The 17,085-nt window shown below is 47.8% G+C and overlaps 1 protein-coding gene across 3 annotated transcripts in view; it reads right to left on the minus strand.

The window, feature by feature from the left end:
• Positions 1–133: 133 nt before the first annotated feature.
• LOC140388573 (uncharacterized protein C3orf18-like) overlaps positions 134–17,085 on the minus strand; it is a 136,288-nt gene continuing 119,336 nt past the window's right edge. For all 3 annotated transcript variants that reach the window (XM_072472983.1, XM_072472982.1, XM_072472984.1), the window contains exons 4-5: positions 9,231–9,357; positions 134–7,016 (exon numbers count right to left, since the gene is read on the minus strand). In XM_072472983.1, coding sequence (XP_072329084.1) covers positions 6,936–7,016; positions 9,231–9,357 — 208 coding nt within the window. In that variant the 3' untranslated portion in view covers positions 134–6,935. The remainder of the gene's footprint in view (positions 7,017–9,230; positions 9,358–17,085) is intronic.

Consider the following 17,085-nt stretch of genomic DNA (forward strand, 5'->3'; position numbering starts at 1 on the left):
TTGAATGCAGCAGAATTTAGCTCTTGCTGAACCAAGATGTGACTTTGCGATCAAGAAAGCAATTGGTGTCACATAGAACCCGAAATGAAAGAGTAGCACACAACACACACTGAATCACGACCATGGCTCATCATTGGGTTCATTTCAGCTTTTAATATTGGGAAATACTGTGACCTAACTACTGTGGGTAAATAAAATGGACAAACAGAGAGAAAGCTGAGGTACATAAAGCTGAATTGTGTGCTGCATTGTCTCTACATCACCTGATAGACTCAGAAACTGTATTGTTGCAAATATCCATCAAGAACAGAAAGACTTACAGGCTCTGACATCCTGTACACTATCCAGTTTTCATGGGACGGATTTCTCCGGCCGTTGGGATTCGCTTTTCCCGCTAGCAACGCACCCATGCCTGTTGTTTTCCCGGCGGCGTTGGGTGGCTTCAATGAGAAATCCCATTGACAAGCGGTGGGAAGAGAGAATCCCGTCGCCAGTGAACAGCACGCTGCCGAGCAACTCGCGGCTGGGGGACTGGCGAATCCCACCCAACATTTCCAAGTTTGCTAGGCCAGGAAATCTGCATAGCCATCCCAATAGTGCCCTCCCGTCGCCGCCACCCACCTGCTCTGCAGGGTCTTGGGTCCTCAACGAGGGGTCCCGAACGCACAATGGATGCACTTGAGGACCAGAAAGGTTTGCAGTTGCGAAACTGGCCCGTCGCTTGGGAGCCCTTTCGGTTTCTCTTCGTAACAAAGCAACCAGAAGACCTCCAGGCCTGAAGATTTGGAGAGAGGCTGTAAAAGTCCTCAGCCTCCCCTTGCCTTGCTGCTTGGCTGGCCCAGCCCCCTCTGACGTGAAACGGCCAGCGCACGGGGCCCACTAACAGCTTCTTCAGGCACCCCAGTGCCTGACCATATGCTGCCAGCAAAGGTGGAGGAAAGTGAGGTGGGAGAGTCTGCCTCTCGCTCCTCCTTGCCCCATTGCCATGGATACCCTTGTCCAGTACCTGCTGGTGCGAAACCCGTGGTTGTAAATCCTGAGGGAGCAACAAATGAACCCCGTTTCCTCTGTAAAGCCTGCAATTAACTGAGGACTCCAGAGATGCTTTGGGGGAGACATTAAAGGCCTCAAACATTTTTTCCAAAACCCATAGAATCCAGAAATTGCATGTTTCAAACCCCTACATTGTAACATCTGAGTGCGTTCACTGATACAGCATTTAACAAACTCCAACAACTCCTCAGCACCAGATACGTAGTTGGGAGACCATTCAGCATTTGCACAGCTTCAAGCAAATCTTTCAATCGTTAACTGGTGTGAAGCTCGCCGCCGGTTACGAAGCAACAACCAGTTTCGCTCTCTCAAAGTCAGGGAATGGGGGCATGGGTGTAAGGGGCTGAGTACACGATCTGGCAATCCTCACCAATCAATCTCGATCTTTCAGTTTTATCCCCGCCACTTTAATGGTGAGGGGTTGTTTCGTGAATATTACCCATTCTCCTGCCTTCTCCCCATAACCCCTGATCCCCTTATTGATAAAGAACTTATCCATCTCTGTCTTAAAGACACTCGGTGATTTGACCTCCACAGCCTTCTGCGGCAAAGAGTTCCACAGATTCACCACCCTCTGGCTGACGCAGTTCCTCCTCATCTCTGTTTTCAAGGACCGCCCCTTCAGTCTGAATCTGTGGCCTCAGGTTCTAGTTTTTCCTACTAGTGGAAACATTCTCTCCATGTCCACTCTATCCAGGCCTTGCACATCCTCCAAGCCCATCCTCAACCAACACTACCATTTCCTCCTCGGATATGAGTGGGTAAATAGAGAAGGGGGTGTGAGGAAGAAAATACATTTGATCAAAAGAACCAACATCAACCTCCTAAAGTATGTCTTTGGTATTTTCATGTAGCGACTGTTTAATTATATCAGGAGTTATTGCACATAATCAGCGGAAGATAATATTATTCCAATTAGGATAACTGACTGATCCAATTGATCTTCTACCCTTCTTAATGTGATCATTGAGCTCCTCTCTGCTGCAATGCTGGAGCAGACCCTCCCCTGGCAATGGGCCCCGGGCCTTGTTTCTGTGCAGCCGAAGAGCGAATCGCAGTTGAAGATTGGATGGCTGTGAAGATAACTGGTCCTCAGGTACGTGAATCAGTACCAAGAATGTAAGAAATAGGAGTGTTGTAGACCATTCAGCCCGTCGAGCCTGCTCCACCATTCAATACGAGCATGCCCGATTTTCTGCTTCAAATTCGTTTTCCAACCTGCTCCCCACATCCCTTGATTCCTTGAGAGAACAAACATCTGTCTATCCCAGCCTTAAATGTAGTCAACATCCGCAAACCCTTGGGGTAGACAATTTCTCCTCACCTCAGTTCCAAATGATCAACCCCCTATCCTGAACCTGTGCTCCCATGTTCGAGATTCCCTATCCAGTAGATTCTTTGAAACCCGCAAAAACATAAGCCCAATGTACTCTCATCATAGGACAACTTTCTCTGTCACAGGGATCAGTCGAGCGAACCTTTGCTGTACTGCCTTCAATCCATCCTTAAAACTGGAGGCCTAAATTGCACATAGTACTCCAGATGTGGCCTCACCAATGTCTTGTACAATTGCCCCGAGACTTCTTCATTCTCGTACTCCTGTCCTCTTTCAGTGAAGGCCAACATGTCATGCTTGCTGCACCTGCATGCTAACTTTCTATGTTCCTTGTACGAGCACAGCCAAGTCTCTCTGAGCATCAACATTTTCAAGTTTCAGCCCTTTTTAAAAATATTCTGCTTTTCTATTCTGACAACAAAAGTGAATAACCTCACACATTCCCACATTATACTCCATCTGCTATCTTGTTGCCCACTGAATCTTTGTCTCTGTGTACCCCTCACAGCTTACATTTCCACCGAGCTTTGCATCGTCAGTAAACTTAGATACATTTATCTTTTAAGTCATGAATATAGACTGTAAATAGCTGAGGACCCCTGTGTCACTCCATAAGTCACAAACTGCCACCTTGAGAATGTCCCATTCATGCCTTCTCTTTGCTTCCTATCTGGGGGCTGTTTAGCACAGGGCTAAATCGCTGGCTTTGAAAGCAAACCAAGGCAGGCCAGCAGCACGGTTCAATTCTCTTAACAGCCTCCCTGAACAGGCGCCGGAATGTGGTGACTAGGGGCTTTTCACAGTAACTTCATTGAAGCCTACTTGTGACAATAAGCGATTTTCATTTCATTCATTTCATTTAACCATGCTCTCTCCATGCTCATATGTCACCCCAACTACATGAGCCCTTATCTTGCCTTTCAACCTTTCATGTGGCACTTTTTTTAACTGCCTTTTGGAAATCCACGTGTCGGACATCTGCTGGCTCCCCTTTATCTACCCTATTAGTTACATCCTCAGAAAACTCTAATAAATTTGTCAAACCTAATTTCCCTTTCATAAAACCATGTTGGCTTTATCTGATCATGCACGATTGTCTACGTGCATTGTTAAGACTTTCTACAAAATTAGATTCCAGCACTTTCTTGATGACCAATGTCCGGTTAACTGGTTGGTCGTGTCGTTTTCCATTTCCCTCCTTTCTTGAAAAGCAATGTCGCATTTGCTAACTTTCCATCTGCTGGGACCGTTGCAGAACCTTGGGAATTTTGGATGTAGTCCACAAGGTTCTGGGGAATTGTTGGATTTTAGTCCCTTGACTTTCTCCAGTAGCTATTCTCGGCTGATAGCAATTTCCAGAATTTCCTCGCTCTTTTTCCTTACCTCGGCTACCCTCCATTTCTGGTATGCAACTAGTGTCTTGTACCATGAAACAGACACAAAATATTGATTCAATGTCTCCACCATTTCCTCATTCCCCTTAATAGTTTCCCTCGTCCCTGCTCCTAATGGACCAATGTTTACTTTAGTTACTCTCTTCCTTTAGCTCTCTTCCTTTACTTTAGCTACTCCCTTCCTTTATCTCTCTTCCTTTACTTTAGCTACTCCCTTCCTTTCTATATACTTGTAAAAGCCCTTACCATCTGTTTTTCTTATATTCCAGCTAGTTTGCTTTCATATCCTATTCATTCCCTTTTTATCAACTTTCTGATGGTCCTTTGCTGGTTTCTAAGATACTCCCAATCCTCAGGCTCACTGCTATTCTTTATAACCTTAAAAGCCTCTTCTTTTAACATAATACAAGCCTTAAATTCTTGAGTAAGCCATAGGTGGATCGTTCTTGTCAAGTATTTGTTTTTCTATGGAAAGCATTTTGGTTGCATATTTTGAACTGTTTCTTTAACAGTGCCCCACCCGGCCATAGTTTCAGTCTATTTACCCAATCAACAGTAACCAGTTCTCCTCTCATGTTGATGTGATTGTCCTTGTTTGAGTATCAAAGGCTGGAGGAGTTAGCATTGGTCAGGAAGGTTGGGATGGTTGGAAATCAGGGGTAATTGAAACATGCATGTCGACAACTAATCTGCCCTGTGGTCATCTTTCAAAATTCACAGTGAAAAAATAATTCATGGTTAATTTGGAAATAGTTTGCACTGAAATAGCTTCATTTGTTTACTCATTCATGGATTGTGGGCGTCGCCGGCTGGGCCAGCATTTATTGTCCATCCCTCATTGCCGTTGAACTGAGTGGCTTTAGCAACCACATTGCTGCGGATCTGGACTCACACGTCGCCCAGACAGAGAACCAGATGTTTTTTTACGACAATGGTTTTATAATTATCCTTAGACTTTTCATTCCAGATTTCACCATTTACTGTGGCGGGATTTGAGCTTGGATCACCAGAGCATTACGCTGGGTCTCTGGGTTACTAGGCTACTGGAAAATACCCACTACACCATCAGCTCTTCCTCCTCCTCATTCGCAATGAGACACTAATAACAGGGGTTAGGGACCTAAATGGGCAGGAATGGCAGAGTCACTTGATGTGGTCCTTCTTTGGTATTTCAACATGGTTTCTCAGTTAACCTTCACGGCGGCACGGTGGCTAGCACCGTGGCTTCACAGCTCCAGGTTCGATTCCCGGCTTGGGTCACTGTCTGTGCGGAGTCTGCACGTGCTCCCCGTGTCTGCGTGGGTTTCCTCCGGGTGCTCCGGTTTCCTCCCACAGTCCAAAGTTTAGGTGGATTGGCCATGCTACATTGCCCTTAGTGTCCAAAAAAGGTTAGGAGGGGTTACGGGGATAGGGTAGAAGTGTGGGCTTAAGACCCTTTGCAAGGGTCGGTGCAGATTCGATGGGCCGAATGGCCTCCTTGTGCATTGTAAAATCTATGTTCTATGTTCACATTTCTTTACATTTATTTTAATCGAGTTTCCATCAGTTTTGGAGAGACACTGTGAAATGTAGCTCAGCAACTCAACCTACAGCAAAGAATAGGTTCTTATATCGCAAAGAAATAACTTCCATTGGAAAAGAAAAACATAAAATAACCTCAGAACACCCCAAAGTGCTTTGAAATGGCGTCCCCATTGTATTGTAGCAATTGTATTGCAGCGGCCACACAACAAGCTCCCAAACGCAGCAATACGATAATAACCAGATAATCTGTTTTAGTGCTGTTGGTTGAGGGATAAGTACCAGGATGAATTCCCCTGTCATCTTTTAAATAGTGCCATGGGGCATTTTATGTCCACTGTGCAAGCGGACAGGGCTTTGGTTTAGTACCTCATCCACAAGACAGAACCTCCAACACAGCAGCTCTCACTTGGTCTAGATTTTGACTTCAAATCATGGAGTGGGATTCGAACCCCTGATCTTTTGATCTTTCGACTCAGAGGCGAGAGTGCTACTTACACTGTGCCCACATTATCCCGATACATGTCTGACTGGCCCCTTACGTTTAACGTGCAGTGGTAAAATTGGCCAATAAATACAAAATGGCAGCTAAATGTCAAGTGGAGTTAGCTTAGCACAAAAAAGGTGCAGTTTTCACTTTGAGGCTGACCTGCTGGCAGCAGTGAGAGCCCTGCATTACCCATCCCCCCGCTCCCCCAAATCCACTGACCCGTCCCTTTGGACAACCCAGTGCGGAGATGGAGGGAAAGGCAGGAGCCCTCAGTATTTCTGTGGTACCTGCAGAGACCTCCAAAAAAGAATGTGACATCGTCATCTTTAAATGGTTATTTGGCGGGCGGCATGGTGGAGCAGTGGTCAGCACTAGTGCCTCACGGCGCCAAGGACCCGGGTTTGATCCCGGCCCCGGCTCACAGTCCGAGTAGAGTTTGCACATTCTCCCTGTATTTGCTTGGGTCTCACCCTCACAGCCCAAAAAGATGTGCAGGATAGGTGGATTGGCCACACTAAATTGCCCCTTAACTGGAAGAATTGGGTACTCAAATTTTTAAGAAATAAACAAAGCAAATGGTTATTTGCGTCTTATTAACAGTCTAATCCTCTGCTGTTCGTATGTCCGTCTTAGGGAGCCCTGTTTGCATTTCAAATGGACCTTAGCAAGACATTCCATCCGACCAGCTCAGATGGGGGATGGGAAGATTGCCAGGTACAGAGTGGACGGGAGCATGACACTTTCTTTGGGGCGGAGGCCGAAATGGCGACCACTTCTTTTCCGCCGAGGGAAAGCACTCAAGATCCAGCGCAGTATTTCAGAAGGAAATTAATGGCACTCACAAAAATAAATGAATTCAGTAACAGACTAATAAGCGCGATTCACTGTTCCATTGACCCTCATTGTAAAGCCCGAGCCAGCCCAACATTTTCCATCTGCCCTCTAGCTGCCTGCCCAGAACAAACCTTCCTTTCGCCTTGTGCATATGGCGGTTACCCAAAGTGACTCAGAGCGATCAACAACTTGGAGATCTGGGGGGAACAGGCCATATATAGGAATGTATATATGACTGGAAGTACATCACATGACCATGCACATATCGTCCCTCTCTGTTGGAGTTTCCAGCCAAGTTCAGTAACGTTCAGGCATGAATGGCATTGGCCACATCAGTGAATACAAGTCTGCTGGGCCTCTGCAAGGATCCTTGACTCGGCATCAGAATCTAGGAGAATGGAACATGGAAATGAGTCACTTGGCAACGAGTCAGAATTCACCCCTCCACTGGATTTTCTGATTGGTAGTCATCCTGGCAGACTCCAAGTACGTTTTGTTAACTCTTAAGACATATGGGAAGTTTGAAACTCCTCATCTTCCACCTTTTCTAATGTTGAGGAAGTGGTGATGTGGCCATTTTAAATGTAATCTGTCGTGCTCCCATTTCAAGTTCTTTTACCTTCCAATTCACAATAAAATCCAACCTGTACAGTGCCCACCTCAGCAAGCTGAGAGCCAGAATGTTCCCTGTTCCATGGCCAGCCATGATGCAGAGATTGCCCCTTAGTTACCCCAGAAATATAAACTCATTGGGGTAGATTTTATCTTTGGTAATGCAGGGACAATGCTGTTATTCAGCCCCTCATCTCTCAATCTCACTGCTCCTGCATTTCCCCCATTTCGTGCCATTGTAAGAATATTCGGATCTATCTTTACTATACGTCTAAAATGAATGGCCTCGCCCTTCTCATGGACAGTAACGTCAGTCTGTGAATAGTCTTCCAGCTTTTACATCTCTCTCCACTTTTATCTCCATTGACCTCATTCAATATCAGGAGGGATTAAAAGGGGGGGTGATTCTCTATAACTTATTATAACCTATCAAGAAAAGACAAGATATACCCCACCGCAGTTTGATCAAAATAGGGTGTCTCAGCCAATTGGATTATCGATTTGACTATGGCACATCTCACTGACTGAATAGATGGTTAATGCTCACTACCAATTCTCATTATTAACCCTCACTGACAATCCTCACTGTTAACACACATTGCCAACCCTCACTGTCAACCTAAATTGCTAACCTACACTGACAATCCACATGCCAAACATCACTGCCAACCCTCAGTGCCAACCCTCACTGCTAACCCTCACCGCCAACCCTCACTGCTAACCCTCACTGCCATCCCTCACTGCCAACCCTCACTGCCAGCTCTCATAGCCAACCCTCACTGCTAACCCTCACTGCCAATGCTCACTGCCAACTCTCATAGCCAATCCTCAATACTAAGCCTCACTGCCAACACTTACCGCCCCCACACTTCTACCTCTCACTGCCAACCCTCACTGCCCTCCCTTACCGCCAACCCACACTGCCAACCTTCACTGCTTAGCATTGTTGCCAACTCTCACTGCCAACTATCACTGCCAATTCACACAGCCATCCTCCCTGCCTACCCTCACTGCCAACCCTCACTGCCAGCTCTCATAGCCAACCCTCCTGCTAACCCTCACTGCCAGCTCTCATAGCCAACCCTCACTGCTAATCCTCACTGTCAATGCTCACTGCCAATCCTCACTGCCAGCTCTCATAGCCAACCCTCACTACCAACCCTCACTGCCAGCTCTCATAGCCAACCCTCCTGCTAACCCTCACTGCCAGCTCTCATAGCCAACCCTCACTGCTAACCCTCACTGTCAATGCTCACTGCCAATCCTCATAGCCAATCCGCAATACTAAGCCTCACTGCCATCCTCCCTGCCTAACCTCACTGCCAACTCTCACTGCCAGCTCTCATATCCAACCCTCACTGCCAACCCTCACTGCCAGCTCTTGTAGCCAACCCTCACTGCTAACCCTCACTGCCAGCTCTCATAGCCAACCCTCACTGCTAACCCTCACTGCCAATGCTCACTGCCAACTCTCACTGCCAAGCATCACTGCCAACTCACACTGCCATCCTCCCTGCCTACCCTCACTGCCAACCCTCACTGCCAACTCTCACTGCCGAATCTCACTGCCGACTCTCACTGCCGACTCTCACTGCCAACTCTCAGTGACAACCCTCAGTGACAACCCTCACTGCCACCTCCCTACTGCCAACCCACACTGCCAGCACCACTACCAACCTTCACTGCTTAGCTTTGCTGCCAACCCTCACTGCCAACTCTCACTGCCAACTCACACTGCCATATTCCCTGCCTACCCTCAATGCTAACACTCACTGCCACCCTCACTACCAACTCTTCCTGTTAAACCTCGCACACATGGAAAATGTCCACTGAGACAGATTCCAGGTTGCAGCCACTCGTTATGCCTAAGCAGCCAGGGGCACCTTCAGAATAGGTCATCTGATGAATATAAAGAGTTGTTGCCAGAGTGGTGGTCCCCAGTGACTGATAAATGCTGCAAAAAGGGTGTTTGGGATTGATGCCACCTCACCTTGCTCTGGGATGCTTGCGAAGCTGATTCACGGCCATGATCAAGCAGCTCCTGCTCCAGCTCATCCTGCTCCTCGCCAGGGTCAAAGTTGTACATGGGCATCAGCTGGTGACGTAGTTTTTCCAGCCTATCAGGTGGGTAAAAAGCAACAGGAAAGCACCATTTAAAGACAGTTTTTCAGCAGCTGATAGTCCCTCTAGTGTCACAAAGAAATCTGAAGAATCACAAGCACCATTGGAAAGGTTACCCTTTCAAAGGGTGCCTGTATTTTTGTACAAGTGTCAACCTCAGGCCCCTCGTTAGTTATTAAGCACAAGACTCTCAGGTGAACTCTACAGTCTGGTTCATCTGCCGATTTATGCTCCATTATCCGATCGAGCCTCTGGGTCACAGAGGCACCACAATTGGCAATCCCCCAGCCAGTGAGGGGAAAGCAGGCAGGTTAGCACTGTTGCTTCACAGCACCAGGGTCTCAGGTTCGATTCCCGACTTGGGTTACGGTCTGTGCGGAGTCTCCACGTTCTCCCCCGTGTCTGCGTGGGTTTCCTCCGGGTGCTCCGGTTTCCTCCCACAAGTTCCGAAAGACGTGCTTGTTAGGTGGATTGGACATTCTGAATTCTCCCTCCGTGTACCCAAACAGGCGCCGGAATGTGGCGACTAGGGGATTTTCACAGCAACTTCATTGCAGTGTTAATGTAAGCCTACTTGTGACACTAATAAAGATTATTATTATGTAATCAGCCTGGCAGCAGGGCCAACAAGGGAAGAGAAAATGGGAGGAAAATATTGTTGACTTTTTAACTTCTAAATTCCAGGTTTCTTTTTACAAGCTGCTTAGCAATCACTCAACCACCAAAATTAGGATGATTCAAACTCCATCAGCTTCTGTACTTACTGAGTTACACTGAGCCATGAAGTAAGCCGCTCTCATGGAGTTGTCACTACATTAAGGAATTGAATACACTTTATCATAAGAGAAGAAACACTTTGGGACATCTAAAGGCGCTATCAGTGCAAGCTTTGTTTTTCTTTCTTTCTCTTCTCTTCCATCTTTCTTTTTCTCTCTTTCTTCCTTCCTCTCGTTCATTTTTGTTATCTATCATTTTCTTTCATTCTTTTTTCTTTTCCCTGCACATTTGTCTGCATAACCAGCATGGTGGCACAGTGGTTAGCACATTTGCCTCACAGCACCAAATGACCTGGGTTGAATTCTGGCCTCGGGTGGAGTCTCAACTTCTCCCCGTGTCTGCGTGGGTTTCCTCCGGGTGCTCCGGTTTCCTCACAGCCCAAAGATGTGCGGATTTGGTGGATTTGCCATGATCAATGTGCGGGGTTACGGGGGTAGAGAGAGGGAGTGGGCCGAGGTAGTGTGGGCCTGTCATGTTCTGTAGACTGGCCAATATGAATGATGCCCTCCAGAACATCTAGTTTAAATAATTTATTGTGAGACAACTGCGGGCTAAAGATAACTAGGATAAATAAAATGATAAACTACTAACAGTAATTAACTATTGTAGAGTTACTGCGAAATACATCAATCCTCCAACACGACCTACTCTCAACTCCCCAGCCACAGGACCACATGGTGCGTTTACACTGCCACCTAGTGGTTGGAGGTTGTGTATGACATTATGCACTGAATTGCTTTATGCATATCATCACGGGGCCGAGGTAGGGTGCTTTTCCAGAGGGTCGGTACAGACTCAACGGGCCAAATGGCCTCCTTCTGCACTGGAGATTCTCTATATTCTGTAAGACTACACCTCAATAGTCATGCACAGTCAAGCAGCCCTTTGAGTCACTGGTTTCCTGGGTTCAAGCACTACTTTGGGCATGGGCACAAAAATCAAAACTAACAGTGCAGCATCGAGGGAGTGCTGTGCTGTCGGGAGTGCTACCTTTTGAATGAGGCCTGTTTGCCTGCTTTGTTGGATATAAAAGATCCCATGGCACTATTTTGAAGAAGAGCAGGGGTTGTTCTCCCTGGTGCCCTGGACAAGATTTATCCCTCAATTAACATCACAAAAACAGATTAACTGGTCATTATCACATTGCTGTTTGTGGATCTAGCTGTGCACAGATTGGCTGCTGCGTTTCCTACACTACAGCGCTAGCAAGGCACCACGTAAATGCCAGTTGTGTAGCACTCCATCCAGTGGTCTGATTGGGTAATGCCCCAGCTGAACGTAAGTGCTGGCAGACGTTTCAGAGCAAGCTCCTGAGAGTTAAACCCTTGGCTTTGGATGGGATATGGGTCGGGGAGGTAGCCACAGCAACGACCAGGGCTCCTGAAGCTGGTCCAAAGCATCTTTAAAATTAAAGTCATGAATTTGTTGCTCAGAACAGACAGAGGTTCCTGCTGCTCACCTTCTAATCGTCAGAAATCCCTTCAGCGTGTCCCAAGTGAAATCCTCAATCTCACTCGTGCCAGGGCTTCCGACTGACCCAACAACCAATAACAGCATGCGTACATAGCCCACCCCTCTTCGTCAATGGGTGACAAACGGGTAAAGGATTGGCAACATTAACACTAAAAGGTACGGATTTAGGGCCCCCATGGAAAACCCGTCTGTTTGCCTTTTTAACAAAAACGTTAATCTGTTTAAGCACAAATTGCCCGGGATTGTGTGCGTGAGTCCTGCCTTTGGATTTGAACCTGGAACCTACAACACGAGCGTCAATTGCATGCTATACGCGCAGGCATAATAGCTATGGCAGTCCCAGGGCCAAGGCCTGGTCTGTGTTGGATTTCCCATGGTGTTCCCCATGGTGTTGCACGAGTGGGATAGTTAATGGATGTGTGATTATACACTGTGCTATCTCGTGGATTAGAGGTCAGGCTCTCTCCCTTATCTTGCTTGTCATTTCTATGCTGCTATTTCTGTCATGGATTCCTTCCTCAACTGCTTCTCGTTCTTCCTCTCCCCGACTCCCCGATTCTCTCTCCCTCCTCTTCTGCCTCTCTCGCTCTTTCATCCTTCTGCCCAACCGGTCGTTTATTGACCAAGGGCGAACTGACGGAGCGTTCAATCGCCAGTCGGAGTGGTTGGGGGAGTGAAGCTGGCAAATCGGGCGAGCTGCCCCCCCCCCCAGCCCCGCAGGGATATTAAAATAGAGCAGGAGGATGCTGTGCCCGCAGCCTGCCATCTTCATGCCAGTCTCCCAATTTACGCCAGGCGGATTGCAAATCGGTGACCCACCCGCCATTCTGAAATCACTAATTAACAAACTATCAAGCTGGTTAACGACCCGATCATCCGCAAATTTTGTGCTGCTTTGCTGAATTTTTCAAGAGTTGGGCACGGACAGGGTGGGAACGTTTGATGGCAGCTGTGGACGAGGTGGCCGATGGGTGGTAAAGAAGGACCAACGCCGGGGACCATGGTTGAATGTTGCAGCGGATTCGGTGGGTGAAGGTGACAGGGTCCAGGCTGTTTTTTTAAATCACATCTTTAACCTTTTTTGAGCTTTCAATAACAAAAAAGGTTAATTCTGAGAGCTGGTGGTCTTTACAATTCTAGCCGTGAGCGACTTTCTGCTTGTGGCACCACCATATAGGTGAGACTGGGCATGGAGCCTCCCTGCTCGCCTCTAATTAGCCATCTTCCCGCTGGGCGCCCACTAACTGGCCATCCCATGCTTGATTGGCTGCGCTGAGACGGTGAGAGTGGGAGTGAGACGAGCTCTCTGTTTCCAATCAACCTCCCTTCACCTCGCCAAGCCGGCCCACAAAACTGGCGGGGGCCGATTGGCTGCACCGATTGACTGCACGTTATGTACCCCTACCCTATTCCTTATTCCAATGATGTAGGGGTGCCGGCGTTGGACTGAAAATGAAAAAAAAATGAAAATCGCTTACTGTCACAAGTAGGCTTCAAATTAAGTTACTGTGAAAAGCCCCTAGTCGCCACATTCCGGCGTCTGTTCAGGGAGGCCGGTACGGGAATTGAACCGTGCTGCTGGCCTGCCTTGGTCTGCTTTCAAAGCCAGCTATTTAGCCCATTGTGCTAAACCAGCCCCACTGTGGTGGGCACGGTTAGAAGTCTGACCACACCAGGTTAAAGTCCAACAGGTTCAGTTGGAATCACTAGCTTTCGGAGCGCATCTCCTTCATCAGGTGAGTCAATCAACCTGGTTTTCCAATGGCACTCTGGGACCTGACTGGAATTTTAACCTTCAACCTGGGCATGGAATTATTTTTAAAAAACCTCCCAGGCATCACGAGGTGGAGGTCCTCTCCGCTGGATCTCCACCCTCTTGCCACCCACCCCTGCACAACCCCGTCAACCCCTCAGGCATCACCCGCAGTTAAAATCGGGGATTAAAGTGTTAAGAAATGAGAATGATCTTTAAGCAATCCCACATTTGTTTTTTTTAAAAGTCTTGACTTCCAGCCCTAATTTTAGCAGCAGGAACGTTTAGAGCTTCTCCTTTCATCTAGAATAATGTATGTTCATGAATGGAGGGTGACAGAGGAGTTGGGGGGGGGGCGGGGGGGATGGCACCCGGCTCGGGCCTGAGGAAGTGTAGGAGGCCACGCCCTCTCGCTCTCTTATCTTGGCCAGCACTTGTCTGCAGTTTAATGAATGGAGTCACAGGGGAGGAAGGGAAGGAGGAATCGAGGTTCCCGCCGCAAGTCACAGCGGTTTCTGCGGTCGATTGTTCCCCTGGAAGCACGTGTCACCTCGGGCCAAGCAAACTCTGCAAACCGCAGGACGCCAGGGACGAGGATGTGTCATTCAGCGAGGCCTCTGCCTGTCGCAGGCTGCAAGAGGAACCAAGAGCCAGCTGCACTATTTCAGTTGGAGGTGAGCCGGCCTCGAAGCCCTTAGGATATCCTGCCAGTACAGTTTGTGAATGAGACGTTAACAGCCAGAGCCTGGCCAAAGCTAAATCCATCTTTAACCACAACGTCAGGGAAATAAATATCTCAGAAAGAGATCTGGTTTTAATAAAGGGCCCCACCATTCATTCAAACTACCTTACAAAAGACATTTATTTTTTGCGCAGGAACAGATGGAGAGAATAGTGGGTGGAAATGCAATACCGATGAGAGCATGAGTTTTACTTTTAGATCCTTGGGACAACCTCATCAAAAGGCTGGAGTTCTAATCCCAGCATCAGCTGCCAGATGAACCCAGCTGGCCATGTAGGGGTTCTCAGCTTGGCTACAAGGAAGTTGATTTTCCTTTGTTACTCCAGGGCCGTGTACCCAATTCCCTGGGCATCAGTCGTGCCAGGAGAGGGGGGCACCCCTTTCTTTTCTCGATCTCCGTGCCCGTACGCGGTAAGACCCGGCTTGGGCTGATAAGCTGCAAGCTACATTTGCAGGTGCCAGGCAACCAGTCTTGGTTCAACATCTCATGCGAAAGGCAGCACCTCCAGAATTGTCGCGATCCCTCAGTACGGCACTGGGAGTGTCAACTTTGTGCCGAGTCTGCCGAGCGGAACTTAAACCCACAACCTTCTGAGGCGAGAGGGTCACCCAGTGTGCCACAGGTGACACATTTTAGCGACGGAAAGACAAGCATTCATCCCAACAACCTGATCGCCTTTCCATAGATCATCCTCCCCGTTTTTCCACCGTGATCTCCAAATCAATTCCCGTCTGGAAAATTGTTCCTTGAACCCATGTCTGCTGTGTTCTTCAGTGTTCCTGCTGGCCAATCCTGCAGCTCTATTAGATTCTGGGTGAAGAAAGTTTCACTCTGTTCCCTTCCTTACTCCGAACCTCTTTGGTTTTGAGTTGCATTGCCTGCCGTTGGAACCTCACTGATCGTACCTCCTGGATCATACCTACCCTTTACACAGAGGATAGTGGCTGCCTGGAACTCGCTGCCAGAGGAGGTGGTGGAAGCAGGGACGATAGTGACATTTAAGGGCATCTTGACAAATATATGAATAGGATGGGAATAGAGGGATACGGACCCAGGAAGTGTAGGAGATTGTAGTTTAGTCGGGCAGCATTGTTGGCACGGGCTTGGAGGACCGAAGGGCCTGTACTTTTCTTTGTTCTTTGTTGGATCAACTTGATCAACTCCCCTCCTAATCTCGAAGGTTTCTACCAGGAGAACGTGCATCCGTGTCAAATAACGAAAAATGGTCAGAACGGGAGTAAGAATTAGTGCAGCTTTTCCACATCTTACTGGGATGGGAGTGGGGGGGGGGGGGTCGCAGTGATGGGGGGGGGGGGGGGATATTTGGCTGGGCTCTCTCTGTGAGTTTATGTATTAATCCACGACCCACCCCACCCCAGGGGAAACTCCCCCAAGTCGCTTCACAGATGCGCCGGGGGAGAAAATGGATGCTGTGTCACAGGAGAAGATGTCCGGCGAAGTGACTAAAAGCTTGAACGAGCAAATGAGGTTATAAAAAGGGTCCTAAAGGAGGAGAGGGAGGTGGAGTGATTTTGCGGTTTCGGGAGGGTGTTCAGAGTGACTAGATACACGGCTGCCAATGGGAAACCCAAGGGGATAGGAAAATGCAGCTGTATTTTGGCCCTTCAAGCTGGCTGCAATATTCAACAAGATAACGGCTTCCACCTCAACTCTGCTTTCTTCCCCATATCCTGAATTCCGTTAGCGCACAAAAGTCTATTGACCTCGATCCTGAATATACGCAGTGTCTGAGATCCACAGTTCTCTGGCTTACAGAACTGTAAAGTTTCACAACCCTCGTAGTGAAGAAATAGCTTCTCTCAGCCCAAAATGGCCGACCCCCTAATCTGAAATGAGAGGCTGGATTTTCATGGAGTCAGAGAGGCTCTGCGGAGGGGTGAAAAAGCGGCCTCGACCCGATTCTGGGATCTCTGACCCCATTCTCAACAGTTTTACAACAGTGCCGGGCTTGTTCAGACCAGGAGCCCACACCCAGCACTCCCAACCTGGCCGAGAACAATGCGGGTTAGGCATGTCGAATCCTCCACAATTTCCATGGAGTCGGGCTAGCTTTTCAAAGAGCCATGGTTCACCCCCCTCAGACATGTCACAAACTGGAGAAGTCATAGTCTGGCTGTGGGAACCTTTTGAAAGATACGTTGGCAACATCTTGCCCACACTGTCCATTCCAAGCTATGCCCCCACCCACCACCTATGGCCTCTCATACTCCTTATGCTCATTCCCCCACTCTCGACTCTGTCTCGAACCAATGAACCCTCGAATGAAAATAGGATATGTCTTAAAAGCCTCTAAAAAAAAATCGTAATGAGTCTTGCTTGAGGGCCCAGAAATCTATTAGAATATGAAACAGCTGAGCCCCAGGGGGAACCTTGTTTGATTGACAGTTCTGGCTCTTTGATCTCTTCTGTCAATTTCACAATGTTTAGTAACAGATGATAAAGAGGTTTCAAATGCTTCCAATTTCTGCTACTGATACTTTAAATGGTCAGGAGACTGATACTTTAATTGGGCTGCAGCGAAAGCAATTTTTCTGAACACATGACTGTGTTTGTTTTTAAAGCTTTTTTAACACATCAAATGACACAGTAGATTTTATTGGCTCTACATAGAGTGTATTGTGGGTGCATGGGCATAGAAATACAATAGTTTGGCATGTAATTTCTCTGTGTACCTGAGGTCCCTCATAGTGGTCCCATACTAATAAATCTCCTGTGCGCCTATCTTCAAAACCTTGCCATGCTTCACAAAGCATAGTGCCCAGGATTGGAATTTTAAATTTAAGACATTATCGGACCGAACATCAAAGGAGGTTCGGGTGGACTTGAGTGATGGGTGAGTGGAACCACTTTCAAGGCCCTTGGTTTTGAATTAAAACAAGCAGAATGTCTGTAAAGGCAAATGGTGTCGTGGTATTGTCACTAGACTAGTAATCCAGAGATTAGCATGGAATCCCGAC

Source organism: Scyliorhinus torazame, chromosome 13 (assembly GCF_047496885.1).
Source record: "Scyliorhinus torazame isolate Kashiwa2021f chromosome 13, sScyTor2.1, whole genome shotgun sequence".
Taxonomy (NCBI): Eukaryota; Metazoa; Chordata; class Chondrichthyes; order Carcharhiniformes; family Scyliorhinidae; genus Scyliorhinus; species Scyliorhinus torazame.